The sequence below is a fragment of the Lactuca serriola genome, chromosome 9 (genome assembly GCF_051521515.1).
Source record: "Lactuca serriola cultivar US96UC23 chromosome 9, Lser_US96UC23_V15, whole genome shotgun sequence".
Taxonomy (NCBI): Eukaryota; Viridiplantae; Streptophyta; class Magnoliopsida; order Asterales; family Asteraceae; genus Lactuca; species Lactuca serriola.
Genome location: NC_136416.1, coordinates 195739146 through 195754719, shown reverse-complemented (window position 1 = coordinate 195754719; position 15574 = coordinate 195739146). Strand labels below are relative to the sequence as shown.

The 15574-nt window shown below is 34.5% G+C and overlaps 2 protein-coding genes and 1 pseudogene across 3 annotated transcripts; 1 reads left to right on the top strand and 2 right to left on the bottom strand.

Annotated features, from left to right (window-relative positions):
- The first annotated feature begins 699 nt into the window (after nt 1-699).
- On the top strand, nt 700-2807 carry LOC145073338 (uncharacterized). Its single transcript, XM_079019892.1, has 5 exons — nt 700-1040; nt 1341-1580; nt 1765-1848; nt 1932-2061; nt 2358-2807. The coding sequence occupies exons 1-5, from the start codon at nt 796-798 to the stop codon at nt 2619-2621; spliced, it is 963 nt and encodes a 320-aa protein (XP_078876018.1). The 5' UTR covers nt 700-795; the 3' UTR covers nt 2622-2807.
- Nucleotides 2808-3248: 441 nt separating this feature from the next.
- Nucleotides 3249-3925, bottom strand: LOC145073339 (diphthamide biosynthesis protein 3 pseudogene; annotated as a pseudogene). Its single transcript, XR_013691324.1, has 2 exons — nt 3574-3925; nt 3249-3407 (listed from the first exon to the last, which is right to left on the bottom strand). The product of XR_013691324.1 is annotated as a diphthamide biosynthesis protein 3 pseudogene (transcript).
- A 1681-nt stretch (nt 3926-5606) lies between these two features.
- LOC145075058 (thioredoxin domain-containing protein PLP3B-like) lies at nt 5607-9071 on the bottom strand. The gene is made up of 9 exons (XM_079021348.1): nt 8857-9071; nt 8047-8171; nt 7573-7647; nt 7436-7483; nt 7212-7354; nt 6604-6676; nt 6462-6523; nt 6250-6347; nt 5607-5962 (listed from the first exon to the last, which is right to left on the bottom strand). Exons 2-9 carry the CDS (start codon nt 8128-8130, stop codon nt 5856-5858), a joined length of 690 nt encoding a protein of 229 aa, XP_078877474.1. The 5' UTR covers nt 8131-8171; nt 8857-9071; the 3' UTR covers nt 5607-5855.
- Between the last annotated feature and the right edge of the window lie 6503 nt (nt 9072-15574).

Genomic DNA, 15574 nt, shown 5'->3' with positions numbered 1-15574 from the left:
GATGACATGGAAGAGGGTTGAATGGAAGAGTTGTATGATCATTGAGTGGTTGAATGAAATTAATCTTTTCTTTTTTAATTAAATTTCAAACAAAATATATATGCAATCATATTCTCTTATATTTTTATATTTGATTTCTATATTTTTCTAATTAAACCACACATAAAATTAACCATATTTTTAGGTATTATATTATTTAATAAATCAATTTTTAGGTGTCTTATTTTTTTTAAATAAATAATACAAATGAAGTATTTAAAAATAAAAACTCACTTAAAAAGAAATCTAACCGTTACAAATCTAATACAAACCGATTTTGATAAAAATATTACATTAATCAAATTATTACACATTAATTCCGACTGTCATGTAAAAAAGGTTCCCAAATTAAATAGGGTTCTTGTTTTTAATTAATGTATGTATAGGTATTAAATGTTTTAGGTTTTATAATTTTTAATTAATGTATTTTTAAGTGTTGTATTTTTTTTAACTATTATATTTTTTATTTTTAAATTTAAAATTATGTTTAAAAATATAATGATAAAAATGTTTAACTGTGTTGAATGAAATATGGGTTTTAAAAAGTAAAATTGAATAAAAGATGAAATGTTGATTTGGCAATTTACTAAACTCTAAGGAGATGAACGGAATGTAATAATACTTGACACGTGGACTCAAAACCCTAGACATTATTTCCCACCCAAATGCCCAGTTGGAGATTTCCTTTCAACAGGGCGGGAAAACATAGTCCTCCAAAAGCGGGGTACTGCGGGAGCCGAGGGACATCAGCCGAAAATGGTGAGCAAGAAGAAGAGAAGACATGGAAATGGCGGAATCGAACCAGAAAAGGAGAACGATGGAGGCGGAGTTGCAGATTACGAGCTGTCTCGAGAGCAAAGAATCAAAGCGAATCTTGAAAGGATGCAGAAACTCGGCATCCTGGAGCTCTCTCGTAATCTCAAACCTCCTCCTAAACCGAAAACCATCCGTCCTCCGAAACGCTTGCCTCCGTCGCCTACGTCTCAGAGACGCTCTTCTAGGTATTTTTCTATCCGCAGATCTCGAATGGAAATATGATCTTAAAATCAAATACTCCATAACTCCATTTCTGAAGTGCGAAAGGGTTTTAAACTTTTGGTACATTTTGATTCTATGCAACTAACAATCTCTACAACATGTATACCGTTTCTGTTTTCCGATTAGAGTTTCATTCTGCAAATAACGATCTCATTCATTGTAAAACTATCAGATCTGTTCAACTCAGTGTTTAGTTTTGATTAGCGTGGTTTCCCTTTAACCAATTCGATCTTATTCCTTCTTAAACTTTCCTAATGTAATAGGATACAGACCTTGCCCACTGTCGATTATTCAGAGATGCGTGTTCCAAATTCCAACCAAAAAGTCATCAAGGACGTCAAAATTGAAATAAAGGAAGGTTCACAACCTGAGGTTTACACTGAAGAACATGAAAAGGCTTTGGGTGATCACAAAGAAACGTGGACGCTTTGTGTGGATGGGTATGACGATGAGGGGAATCGTATGTATGATGCTTATGCAGGAAAGAGCTGCCATCAATGCAGGTTTTGTATCATTCAACTCCTTCATTTTCTTATTTAAATGGTGCCAAGCTGCAATTTGTGCTATCACATTGTTATCAGAAAGCAATCTGTTCTCTAAAATTTTGTCATGAACTCTAAAAATCTCTACTCTTTGCGACACATATGAGGTCATTAGTGAAAATGGTAAATAATTGATGTATTACAGGCAGAAAACTACAGGTCATCGTACTAAATGCTGCAAGTGTAATACTGTACAAGGGCAGTTTTGTGGTGATTGCTTGTTCATGAGGTTAAGTGACATTTTCTTCATACTTGTTCTATTTTTTTCACTTTTCTTTCTGTTAATGAGTTAGAATTAGGGGTTTTGTGCAGATATGGAGAGAATGTTCTAGAAGCAAAAGAGAACCCAGAGTGGGTTTGTCCTGTGTGTAGAGATATATGCAACTGCAGTCGATGTCGCAGGGTAAAAGGATGGGAACCTACTGGAAATCTTTACAGGAAGGTTAGCCTTTATTATACTACTTTTGCTCATAGAATTAAAACCCTAAATCTGTATTTTTTTAAGTTTTTTACTCATAGGGTTATTTATGTAGTTTATGAGTTTTAAGCAAATCAATAGGCTTGTTATAAATATAAATGAGTGTTGTGTTGAAAGAAGCATTTAATCTTGGAAGTAAGTTTGAAGAGAAAGAAATGTAAGGAAGTAAAACCACACCAAGATTTGAATAAAAAGGAAATTATGGGTATTTTTGGAATAAAAAGAAAGATACGCATATTTTTTGATTTTTTTAATTTCAGGTGTTGCGCCTTGGTTTCAAGTCAGTGGCTCATTATCTGATTCACACTCGAGGCCCTAATGGAAAGCAAGAGGACATGGAAGATCTCAAAACTTCAGATGAAGAAGGTGATGAGGTTGATGATCGGAAAAATGTATCCAGTGTGAAAAACATCAATGATCATGATGGTGGTGATGGTGATTCTGATTATAAGTCTGATGATGATGATGATGATAATGATAATGATAATGATGATGATGATAATGAAGGTGAAGATGATGATTAGATGCAGAGTTGATTGCTCTTTTTGAAATCAATGTTTTCTTGAGCTCTTCACTTGATTATGGTGCTGATTTTTGGGGTGTTAAAGGATCTAAAGTTTTACAGGTGCCATAAACATGCCACAAGTGCAAAATAGTTGGAAGTGTTATTGAGCTTAAAATATCTATATATAATCAGTTTTGTTGTAGAAGGCTAAAAGCTTCGTATCTGTTTGTCAAGACACCATTTGCAAACATGATTACCATGACCTTCGCTTTATGTTTAGAAATACATTTACTAGCCAAAAAAAATAGAATACATTTCGGGTTTTGTTTTTCAGATAAACTAGAAATATTGTGAAAAAAAAAACCAAGTTGCATATGTGTGTGCATATGCTAGAATGACTGAATGGTCTGTATAGAGTTTTTTAGCATCTTGTATACAAACCATTCGTTCATTCAAAGATACTTTTAGCATCTCGACATTATTTGATCATATAAAGTAGTGAACTTGTCATCTAAAATCTAAATGTTAATGGCTGTTCATTTAATGAGTCTCATATTGTATACAATTATTCTCTCATACACAAAGAAAATTAATTAAGCAACTATCAACACCTGACAATCCAATTGATGGTAATCATATTATTGGATTGTGTTTAATGCATGTCTATAGAATCTATTGGCTTCAAAAAATCATCATTCTCGAATTACAACAATACACAAACAGAAAATCATATCTGGCTCTGATTGATGTACTCAGCTTCATCAAAACTTGTTGCCATCAGCAGTTGAGTTGTCTATATAACTAACTAAGAATTACAAACAATACTCGATCAAAATCATAAGAATTACAAACGCCCAAATTCAAACAAAACACCAATAAATAATGATTGTAACCTAAGCTTAACATACAAACAATAATCGATCAAAATTTCAAATTGATATGATATGATGGAGGAAAACAAAATTTATGACCTGAATTTTCTTCAAGCGACAGCTACAGGTTGTTGCTTCGCCGGTTCGATATTCGTTTTAGATTTCTGATTGGTGAAGTCTTCCATGTTGTATATGACAGTGATGTAAAGAGAGCAACTAGGGCACCGAGCGATTTCTTCACCGATCTTCAAGTCCTCTTTTGTGATCTGAAACAAGTCTCCACAAGGACACGGATATGTGAATGCCTTAAGCTCCTCGTTCCATTCCATGTCTTCGATCTCCACGTCGTCGTAGGACATCGTCTTCAATCAACTCAACTCCAAATCTTTAATTTCACTGGATATTGAAATCGTTTGTTGTTAGGGTTTTGGATGTCACGGAACAAACCAGGACTCTCTCCTTTTTTTATAGAGACCCGAAAAGTTTGTTTTTACAAATGGAGAACGAAACTTTCTGTTTTTCTGTTTTACGTCCTCGGTACAACAAACTTTTGTATTTTGTTTTAAAAGGTTTTTAATGTTTTCATTTTGTAGTCTAAAGGCACAGATTCAGATTAACATGTTAAAATGGACCAAAATTTGTGATATCAGGTAGTTGATGAGGTGGCTTTTCTTTAAACCAACCAATATTTTAAATATACAACACTTATAGCAATGTATCTTTTTAAAACTCATTTTATACCGAAGAGTGAAGATCCTCATCTGTACCTTCATTGTCACTTAACCTTTCTTCTCCCCACTTCCAAAAAAAGAGTTACCAGCTCCACCATCATCATCATTCACCACCACCATATCCACTACCTTCGTGTGTACTTGAATTTTATTTGTTTCTTTGTAACATTAAAATTTATGTCTTTTTTTCGGTCGTCGGGGAAGCTATAACCGTTTGATATTTGATTTACAGCCATCAATTGATTTACAGCCTCCAAATTATGTCGTTCGGTTGCAGTTGCCCCGAACGGATCTTTTGGTCTAGTTCTCTTTTGAGCATGGTGCATGCTATGGTGTCGTGTCAGGTGGTGCCATAGAACTTACAATACTTGTCGCATAGAGAAAATTTTTCATAGCGTCAACTAGCTTTCTTAGGATTTGCTAGTGAGTCTATGTATGTTTGTGTGCATTGCTTTATTTGAAGGATGGTATCATTGGCTTTGTGGTTTATGTAACTTGGGATTTTATTTGTATGGGTGTTGGTATTGTCCCCCTTGATTGTTGTGTGTTTATGTTGGTTTATGTTTTCTTGGATGGAAATGTGAATTTTCTCTCTTATGTCTATCTTAACTTTTTTCCATTTTTTCTTCTTGTTGTTTCAAGAATTTGTACGCTTTGTCCGTTAGATCCTTTCTCGGGATGGTTTTTCGACTAGCTTTTCGAGACCAAAGGCCATAAGTAAAGTTTGCGATAATCATGCTATTCGTTCTTTCTAGTGCTTTTTGTTGAACTTGTTAACATATTCCATAAGTGTTTCATCTTCCATTTTCGTACACCCTAAGATTGGCTTGCGCAATTGAGGTGTATTTTCTTTGTTTTTTAAGCTAGTTAAAATCTCATATATTTTCCGTTGTTAGCCTTTTGAAGTTTGAACCATAGCCTAGTTGGTTGGAATGGTGTTGTTGGGAAGAAGATGCACCATTACTTTTCGTCCAAGTATTATACGTCCATTGTCCATTTATAGTTTTTAATGTGGTCGCCTGGATCGGAGTTGTTTGTGAGGCAATAGATGTTTAAAGGAAAACGGGCGTCATGTGCATCAGATTGAAAGGCATGGATCTTAGAGGTGTGCTTGTATTGGTATTGTCTGCCATGGTTGCGTTCATTTTGTTCATTAAGGATTAAGAATTATCAATGGTGCCAATGTTGTATTATTTGTTTATGTCCAATGTAATGGGAGTTACATGGGTTATTATTAAGTTAGTGCGAACTTTTTTCCTTGCTCTTGAGTTTGAGGGATTGCCTTTGTTCATTGTAGTCATGAGAGATCCTGTGGAATTCTATCCAGATTCGGATATCCAAAAGGTGAGGCCCCCCATCAATATACTAGGTTCAAGAAAATGGTTGTAGAAAACAAAGGGGTTGAATAAAAAGTCAATGTTGATTTAAAGCATTAAAACTGATAACTCTCAAGGAATTCATGCATATGAATTTCCACTACAAAACTTCACAAAGCTAATACACAACCCCGACAGAAATACCTACATTTTGATGATGAACATGACCTAGAGACTATTTATACGTAAACACACCATACTTCAAATTTGCAAAATTTTAATAGATAAGATTTGGAAATGGAATTAATATTTTTCAGAAGTTTCTCTTTTTTTATCATTCAGAGTCGGAATCATGAATTCCAGAGTATCTGACTGTCCTACGTCTACTTTCGTCATATTCAGCTTCTTCATCCTCATCTTTTTTCTTCTCCTCAATTATACCTAACACCACACATAACCATCATCATCAATATCAAAACACCAACCTACTTTCATTTATTTATTTTTTTATATTATTTTATTTTCTTCATTTATTTTTTTGCATTCCACTTTCGATATTGTTTTGTATTAGAATCATTTGCAATAATTGGGAAGATTTCTCAAAATGAAAGTAGGGTGCTATATTTAAGTTAACAAATCAATGGGTGCAATGCTATTTCTTGCATTTAACCCTTTTTATATTTTTCTAAAAGCATAGCAACTTTTAGAAAAGAAAAAAAAAATGTTACCTTTCTTGATCAATAAAGCTTCTAACTTCCTTGTGCTGAAATCGTCTTTTCCTCCAAGATCTTGAAACCCAACAATCCTATCTCCTGCAATTCCTTTTCTGAGAAAAAAAAAAAGTTCAATTCAATTTTTAATCCCACAGAATATAATATAGAAAAGAATAACCATATCAGCTAAGCAACAAAACTGTGATGAAGATGTATCATGTATTGACCTGAACAATATGACACATGGCAATGTCTTGATTCCTAGTTTTGTCACAAAGAACGGGGCATTCTGTACGTGATACTTAAAAATGTTAAAGAAAAAAAAAACATTGATGTTAATAATGATAATACAAGAGTGAGGAAAAAGACCTCTGCATCTAGCTTAACAAATTTGGCATCAAGATGACTTGTTGCAAGAGACTTCAAATGCTTGTCCATTATCCTATAATAACAGATATATAGATATATATCAACATGTCAATATCAAGAAAGTAGCCATAAAGTTGGAAGTTTTAATTTTTTTAAGGCCAAATTCCATAAAAACCACAAAATTTTGATTTTTTTTATTTTTGTTCGACAACTGAAAGAAAATTTTAACCACATAAGTCAATGATATGTGGATGTCAGGATGCATTTATATATGTTTGTGAATATACAAGTCTAAAACAGAACCAATACAAGAACAAGATCTTTTGTTGCTTCATAAATTGGTGTTTGTATTTGTTCAACTGTTAGAAGTGATGGATATGGTGAAATTTGTTTGTTGGAGTCTTATAAGGGCAAAATGGTCATTTACTTAATGCAGAAAGAATTACTTGATGCCAAATTACCTTTAAAAGTACAGGAAATAAGGTTTTCCCCCATTAAATCCTAGCTTTTTACAAACATCCCCTCATTTATTCAACTCAAATAGCAAGAGTCTTTAAAAGGGTATACAAATTTGAAAAAATATATAAATAAAAAATAAAAAAACTTACTTGCAGCGATAGAACTCCCGATGGTAGAAATGGCAAATGACCTTTTCACTGGAAGTGACCTCACCCAAAAAGTCTCCTTCAGTTATCTCCCTATACTCTCCATGCCCTTTTTTAGTTAATGATTGTCTCTTTTCAGCTTCTCTCTTTTCCAACAAAAAAAGCATATGAAAGGTTAAAGACTTAAAGAAACTTTTGTGTTTGCATTATCATAATCAAATTACAACCTTAAGAGCTGCAATCCTATCTGCATGCAGTTTTTCCAGCTCAGGATCCTGATATATAGTTCCATAAAAGTGGGATTAAGATAAAGAATTTGATTAAAAAACATATATTATACAATAAACATGCATTTGCAACTTACATCCATCAAATCATCTAGATCAACCTCCTCATTAACAGAGGATGATGTTTGCGCCTTTTCATAAGCTGCAACTTCCTATAAGAATTAAAATATATAATTGAGTTCTATTGATCAATGTGAAGGAGCAAAATACTCACTATTTTTAAAATCCAATACAAACCTTGAATATATTAAGCACTCCCTTTACATAAAGAGTCCAAACATAAATATGACATTTTAAGTATTAGTTTTACTAGTTTTTAACTTCAAAATAATGATCTTTTGGATTAAACATAAAATTTATTACTACATTAAACTACTGGAAAAAAAGAAACTACTGCAATTGGACTCTGATAAGCATATCCGAATCTCAGTTTACAAACCCTACAATGAATCTAGTGTTTGAAGAAAAAAAAAGGTAAAATTAACATCGTAAGAGAATTTGAACTTCATGAATCATGACATACACACTTGATAGTATAGATATAGAAATACCTTCTGATAATCACGAGCAGCTGCAGCCATTACATTTCCAAATGCTAGAGTTTGCAGGGTCGATTTAACTGAATCGGGATCCATGTTTATAGACGCTAATTACTTCTTTTATCTCTGTAGAAAACCTACATAGTCCAAAGAGTAAAACATCCAAAACATCATGAATTTTGAACATAAATCAAAGGTTACACGTGTACAAGGATCTGAAAAATTGTTGAAACTACCATATGCATGTCGATTTTTGAAAAAAAGTGTTTATTAGTTTATTGGTAATAGAAATGAGTTTTTAAAAAAGCGTTTGGATTAGCTTATATATATGTAAATTGACCAAAAAGGTCATGCTTACGTATTTAGTATTTATGGCATTGCAAACAATTGGCAGATCAGATAATTCACGGATTAGACACAAAAGTTTTAAGGGCTTAACACATTCCTTTGTGACACTCCAATTTGAAGTGGCAGGTATGAGACACCAAAGTAATCTTTGGCATTGCAAAAATTTGGCAGAAAAAGAATAAACCATTCACAAAAATTTGCCATTGCAAATTTCAGGTGGCAGATTCGTCTAGCATATCGGAGATTTGAGACACAAAATATTAACCAAAAATCTTTGCCATTGCAAACATTTGGCAGAAATTCGTGTGAGCAGATGGCAATAGATAGTGAAGATGATAATCAGAAAAGGAAATCTTTGGCATTGCAAACCATCAGAATCACCAGAAAATCAAAATAAACAGTATAGACATGGAGATATCGAGATTTATAGAAATGGACAGAGAAGATGATAGCTAGAAAAAAGAAATTCATTACCTAACGGAGAGTTGGCGGCGATGGAGATCGGAGATCGGAGAGCTGAGTCGAGCAGGTCTGATTCGAGAAGGGGTGGCGCCGGAGATCCGCGAGCTGGCGGCGGTAGCTAGAGCGAAGAAGATGGGAGATGGGGAAGAAACTGTGATGGAGGCGTTTCTGTGAATCGTATCAAGAAACGAGAAAGAGAATTCCAAAGTTATGAGCCATCAGACCGAGACCGGAGGGTGTTCATTTTTTCTTTCCCTCACTATTTGTTTTTTTATTTTTTTAAATAAAATTAATTTATTTTTATAATTTATAATTTTTAAATTAATAACAACCAAAAAATAAACCTAAGATTTAAAAAAGTATTAAAAAAACAAACAAACAAACAAAAAATCAAACAAACCAACAACTTATGGAAAATATTTTTCATAATTTTTTCTCTTTTCTTCGTCTCGAGCTTGAGAGTCGGTCCTGATAAATGGTCGGTGTTTTCCATTAATAACTTCATATCCTTCATTTCTTGTCTCTCCGCGCGCTCCTTCTTCCTTGCTTATTTTTTTATTTGTTGAACGTCAAACGTTCAGCAAAATTAAGATTATATCGATCAAACGATGTTGTTATTTTCCGCAATTCGCCAAGGTCCATACCGAAATCCGATGCACCCGAAGAAGTCCCTTTTCCCTTCCTATTTGCTTTGTCCCTACCCATCGGTCGGTCAATTTCTTCTAGCTCGAGTTCGTCCTCCTGATTTAAATCTAGACCGACCCGAGCATCGGAGGAAGTTGTGTAACCATTAGAGCCCGTTTTCGTTCGCTTTGATTGTTGTTCTCCAAAAATAAAACTTTACTTGTATTTTTTCCACCTGGGACTTTTAACCAATAATTTCCATCAATTGTGTCACTTGAATGATTTTCCGACTTCCTCAAGGTAAAATTGCAAAACTTCTTGAAGTATCTCTTCGTCGTCTTGGCCACTTTTTTGTTGGGTTTTTAGGTTGTTGTACAACCCGTTTATTTTTGAAACCCCATTTGCTATTTCTCGAAACTTTGAATTCATTTGATGTTTTTAGGTTGTTGTACAACCCGTTTATTTTTTAAACCCCCTTTGCTATTTCTCGAAACTTTGAATTCATTTGATGTTTTGTACGGTAGTCGCCAGCTTTTCCTAGTTCTTCCCGAAACCGTTCTAAAATGCGAAACCAAAAATGATCTCCCGGTTGTGCATTTCCCGTCTTAGAATCCTCATAAATGTCAACCCAAGCTTTTACTAAAACTAGCTATTCTTGTGGAAGCCATGGTGTCGGCTTCTGTCTTCCTGGTTGTGCAGCACCCTCGCGTGCCAGTTGTTTTCCTTTGCGTCTTTATAGGGGTGGTGTGGGTTGAGTTTCGAGAACCATCTCTTCTTCTTCTTCCGAGTCATCCAACTCATCGACAAGTTGGAATTGTTGTTGGGTTTGGGTTTGAGGTTGATTTGGCGAATGTTGATCGGGAAAAACAACAAAGTTTGAAAACATTTGTGGAGTAACATTTGGAACTTGGACCGGGTAATATTGTCTAATATTTTGGTATTGAAATTGTAGTGGAGATTGAATGGGGGCATCGAGTTGGGGACGATAAACTCCTTGTGATTATGAATCGATAGCAAAAATGTTTCGAGTAAGGGTGCTTAAACTCGAAACATGAGTTTTTTTTCTTCTATCGGAGGTTGGGGTTTGATTGTCGGGATTCATATTTTTTTTTAAGAAAATAGAGGTTGTAGAGGGTTTGATTGAAGGTAAATGAGTATGAGTATCAATAGATGTTGTAGACGGTGAAAAAAAATTAACCATTTAGCAGTTGGAATTTAAAAAAAAAAAATCACATTTTACCGTTTTTAAATGGTTAGTTTCAAAAAAATCCAATCCCCGTCAGAGAGAGAGAACGCGGCAACCTCACCCCCAACCTCCTCCCCGCGCCACCATTCCCGCACCGCCGGTGCGATGTTCATCAGAGCGGGAAGCTTCCCGCGGCTCATCCTGTGCCCGACTTCGTCCGGCCTAAGGTGTTTCAAAAAGTGGTATTACAAATTTAAAAAAATATTTTGTCTATTCAAAGTTATAAAAAAGTTATTGGGTTATTATCACAATGGTAAATGTCATTGGACCAATGAATTATCACTTTCTGTTTTAAAAGGTCGCAAATATTATTTTTTTGTATTCCAAGGGCATAAACTTATGTTTTACATGCTAAATAAGGAAAAAAACACATTTGATTCCGGTTTTACCGGTTAGAGTAAGTTTATTTGGTTTTTTTATATTTCTTTGAAAAACTAAAATTAAAAGAATAATATGTGTTGCATTTCTTTGGAAATGCATCTTCTGAACATGAAAAAAGCGATAATGTTGCTTCCAATTCATTCATTCTCTTAATTTCTTTGACCTTATCAATCTGACTTCCATCTATAAACACAATATGACTTTGAAATTGTTCTCAGTGAGAGGTAAAGGAGAAAATCTTTTACACACAAATGTACAATCCCAAGATTTAAAAGAGAAATCTTTAGTTTAATCCTTTACTTAGTTTAGTTTAGTTAGGAATCTGGGGGAAAAGGTGAATACTTGAGCTCGACTATTGATTTGAATCGTCACATCGATTTCCATACGAATGTCACTATTTCCCAGGAACAACACCTGTTGTAAACTCAACGTTTTTGTAACATCCTGAAATTCAGGTACAACTACTTAACCCTTCTCTTTTGTCAAGTTGTCAAGATTAGCCCTTGAGTGGAAATTGTAGCAAATGAGTACGATGGGCGTACTGGAGAGATGCGCTTAATTTGGATGCGGACTCGCCTAGGTACGTTGGGCGTACCCTCGGTTACGTTGGGCGTAGCGAGACCAAATGCAAACCCTAATTTTTGGCTTGTGCACTATATAAGGAATGTTAAGGCTTTATCCTCAGCCACCATATCAGAGAGTGAAACCCTAAGAGAGCATTTCCTTCATCCTAAAGCTTGTGTGTGAGTGTTTTGAGCTAAAAGTGCCTTGGTGTGTTAGTGAAGAAGAAGGAGAGGAGCTTGTGGAGGCTTGGGTTTGAAGTGCAAGTTTGGATCCGAGTTCTTAAGAGGGAGGAGCTTCATTTAGAGGTAAAAAGCTCAGAACTTTCATCTTTATTTTGGTTTGGTGTTGCATGGACCATTTCTAGGGTTAAAGTCCCAAAGGTGGAGACTTTATGAGCATAAGGGACTCCATGGACCTAGATCTGTCCCATTTCAGTGATATATGTGTTGTAGATCCATTGAAAATCCCAACTTGGTCGTTGTTATGGGGTCATGCTTAAGTTATGAGCTTTTCTAGGGTTGAAAATGGAATGTTATGGGTGTTGGTGACTTTTATAGCCATGCAAAGGCTTAAAGTCACCAACTTTATGGATTAAGAGGCTTAGGGATGGTCAGATTTGAAAGTCAGACGTGTGTCTTAACTGTTTAAAACCCCAAAAGCTAAGGAGTCTGAAACTGGGAATTACGCGGGGCGTAATCCCAGTACGCACGGCGTAGGGGGTCGCGTTCCTCGTTTCTGTGAGGTCGCCGGGTACGCCCAGCGTACAGGTTTGGTACGCGCAGTGCAACCCGGAGAGTTGACTTTTGTTGACTTTTAGGGTTTGGTCAATGTTAGGGTCTTAGAGCCATGAGAGGGGTAAAATGGTCTTTTACCCTTCTGAGAGTGCTAAGAGAGGGAATAGTCTAGCCTTGAGAGTTGTATTGATTAGAGTGCTTATTCCATGTGATTAGGCGGAGGCTAGACCATATTTTACCGAGTTCGAGATTACCGAGTTACCCGAGGTGAGTCTTCTCATTATACTTTACCTAAAGTGGTAATTAGAGTTATATGATAGAGTATCTTGTATGTTATTTATGTGTTTGTGATGCATTGCGTTATTTCTATGCGATTCATGACGTGTATGTTCCAGAGTTTACAGAGTTAGAACCGGAAGGTTCACAGAGTTAGGGCCAGAGGGTCCATAGAGTTAGGACCGGAGGGTCCACATAGTTATAGCCTCGAGTGGCTATTATGTGTTATACATGGTATTTTGGGGGACTCACTAAGCATTTATGCTTACAGTGTTATGTTATGTGTTTCAGGTACCAGCGAGGATCGCGGGAAGGCGCCGGCATGATCAGTACACACATGAGGAGTTTTTATACATTTCGATCTTGGGTTGTGTTTCTATGGATTGATATCTGATACAATGACATTTTTATAATATTTAAGAATGAAGTTATGTTTTGAAAATGTGAAAATTTGTTTGAAAATTTTGGGCGTTACAATTTTTTTATCTCCACTTTCACATCGATTTTGTATTTGGGTTTTTTTGAATCTTCATCTCATGTAGTAGATCGGAGATGGTTTATGTGTTATTGTATCTAGGAATTTGAAGACGAAGATGGTAGATTGATGATGACAGATTGAATCTTCACCTCTACCTTCATATTTCATCAATACCACCAAATCTTCATCGTCGGATCTAGGGTTTTTGGAAAATCGAGATTTTGTTGCATTTTTTTCTAAATCAAGATCAAAGAGGAGATTCATATATGCTTTCATGTTTCGTCTATTCAGATTGGAGTTATGAAACATAAAAGTTCGATTTCATAATGCAGTTCAAGCTTTTTTTGTTCAAAAAAAGCTTAGTTTGGCAGGCCTTTTTTAAGATGATTTGAATGTCTTTTTTCTCTAGAAAATATGGGTTTAGGCATCATTTTATCGGATCCCAGATTTTAGATTCAATTGAAAACCCACTTCATTATTAATTTATATATCTTATTCCTGTTTATATTATAAATGATCATAATATGTTCTGGGATTTTTTTTTATAAGAAAGGTGATGGTTTGAATGTTCTTTCCTCATCTTCTTTGTTTAAATTTTCATAAATTTCTATTTTCCGGTTTATTGAATGTGTATATAACGGTGGGTTAAATGCTTTTTAAAGAAATATTGATTTGAATGTTCATTGGTTATCTATTACAAGCTTGTGGATGTGCGGATGGAGGGTGAAAATTTGATTGTAACATCCCGATTCCCATGTATGAAAATTTTATCAAAAAAGGGCAAATTTTCCTTGGAACTCATCGAGTTGATAGCTTCAACTCGACGTGTTGAAAGTAAATGGGTTCGCGGATCTTTTTGGACCAACTCGATGAGTTGGTGGCTGGATATGAAACCCTAATTTTTAGGGTGTTGCATCTTATTTAAAGGCCTTAAGTCCCATTGTTGGCCTCCCTAATTGTCCTCTATGTCTAGAAACCTTAGCCTCGTGTCTTCTCTTCCATTTTTTAGTGTGTGTGTGACAACTGGAAAATTTTAGAACAAGCAAATGTCTAAATTTTAACCGTGTACAAGTGAATTCACATCATAACCTTGTTGCAATAAATCATTTATAACCAAAAAGCATCAAATGTATAAGTATATATATAAGTTGAAAGCCATGTGGTAATGAGCATTTGAAAGTCAACACAATCAACACAAGTTAAAACAAGTCAACACAAGTTAAAATGATAAGTCTAAAAGTATAAAATAATACATTACTTAAGAGATTTCGGTTTTCGGAATCTAGAAAAAAAAGGGTTTTCAATTTTGTAGGGCCAAAATCTCATATTATGGCCGAAATCTTCATGGATTTAAAGCATATGGACCGAAATCACCCTTCAAGAAGCAACATCAAGACCGAAAGCACATATTATAGGACCACTAAGACTGAAATCACCCTTTATTGGGTGATACCAAACCGAAATCAATGTGATTTCGGTCATACCTTGGCCGAAATCACTAAAAAGGTGGCCAAATTGTGCCACTTGATTGGCATAATTGTTTTCCTAATGAGATAATTACACAACCCAATGCACATGTCACTTCATTATCTCTTATCCTCCTATATAAACATGGTTTAGAACATCTTCAAAACACTTCTCAGTTAATCAAAATTTCATCACATATTCTCTCAAAAGATCAAGTCCTTTCTCTCCAAGTTCATCTTCAAACTATCCCAGGAAAACATTATACAAAGATAGTTCTTAAGAGCCTTTGTAAGTTTCTTTAATTTATTTAGTATTTATACAACATTTTCATGTTAGTATATTTAATTTATACAAATTATTATGTGTTAAAAACGATTAGGATACGACTACTTTCAAGTAATCTAACTTGAAGATCATCACCCTCACTCCGTTATCAAACTGCAACCGCACAAAAGGTGAGTTCATACCCCTATATTTTTCAAGATTTTTCATATGTTTTAGATGGGGGAATACAAGTAACACACAATAAAATTTATGTTAAAACGCAAACATTTAAATACGTCTGTTTACTATTTTTACGAAAAGCGATAAATACGTGAAACGACTTTACTACCAAACTTGTATATTCTTACATGCAAGGTTTTTGATAAAAACGTAAAGATATGAAAAATGAGTTCGAAACATCCCGCATTATTCTTAGAAAAATATATAAAAACATATATATTTTGGATACAAATTTCTTACTACAATAAATTATATAAAGTATAGTTTACGAAATTTTATCACATTTGTAACCTGTTGAGAAAATGGTGTAATTATATAAAGTACATATATAATTGTTTTACGTCATTTTCTATAATAATCCTAGAAAAGGGGGATAATTACATATACAAATGTTTTTCGTTACAAAAAAACATGTACTATCGTTGAATAAATTTGTAAGACACTGTCTTCATCGTA

Excerpts from the sequence above, each read along its gene's own strand:
- LOC145073338 (XM_079019892.1), top strand. The coding sequence starts at position 796 with ATGGTGAGCAAGAAGAAGAGAAGACATGGAAATGGCGGAATCGAACCA. Across the intron at positions 1,041-1,340 it reads TCTCAGAGACGCTCTTCTAG|GATACAGACCTTGCCCACTG; the intron begins GTATTTTTCTAT and ends CTAATGTAATAG. Across the intron at positions 2,062-2,357 it reads CTGGAAATCTTTACAGGAAG|GTGTTGCGCCTTGGTTTCAA; the intron begins GTTAGCCTTTAT and ends TTTTAATTTCAG.
- LOC145075058 (XM_079021348.1), bottom strand. The coding sequence starts at position 8,130 with ATGGATCCCGATTCAGTTAAATCGACCCTGCAAACTCTAGCATTTGGA. Across the intron at positions 7,355-7,435 it reads ATAGGATTGCAGCTCTTAAG|AGAGAAGCTGAAAAGAGACA; the intron begins GTTGTAATTTGA and ends TTGTTGGAAAAG. Across the intron at positions 6,348-6,461 it reads CCATGTGTCATATTGTTCAG|AAAAGGAATTGCAGGAGATA; the intron begins GTCAATACATGA and ends TTTTTTTCTCAG.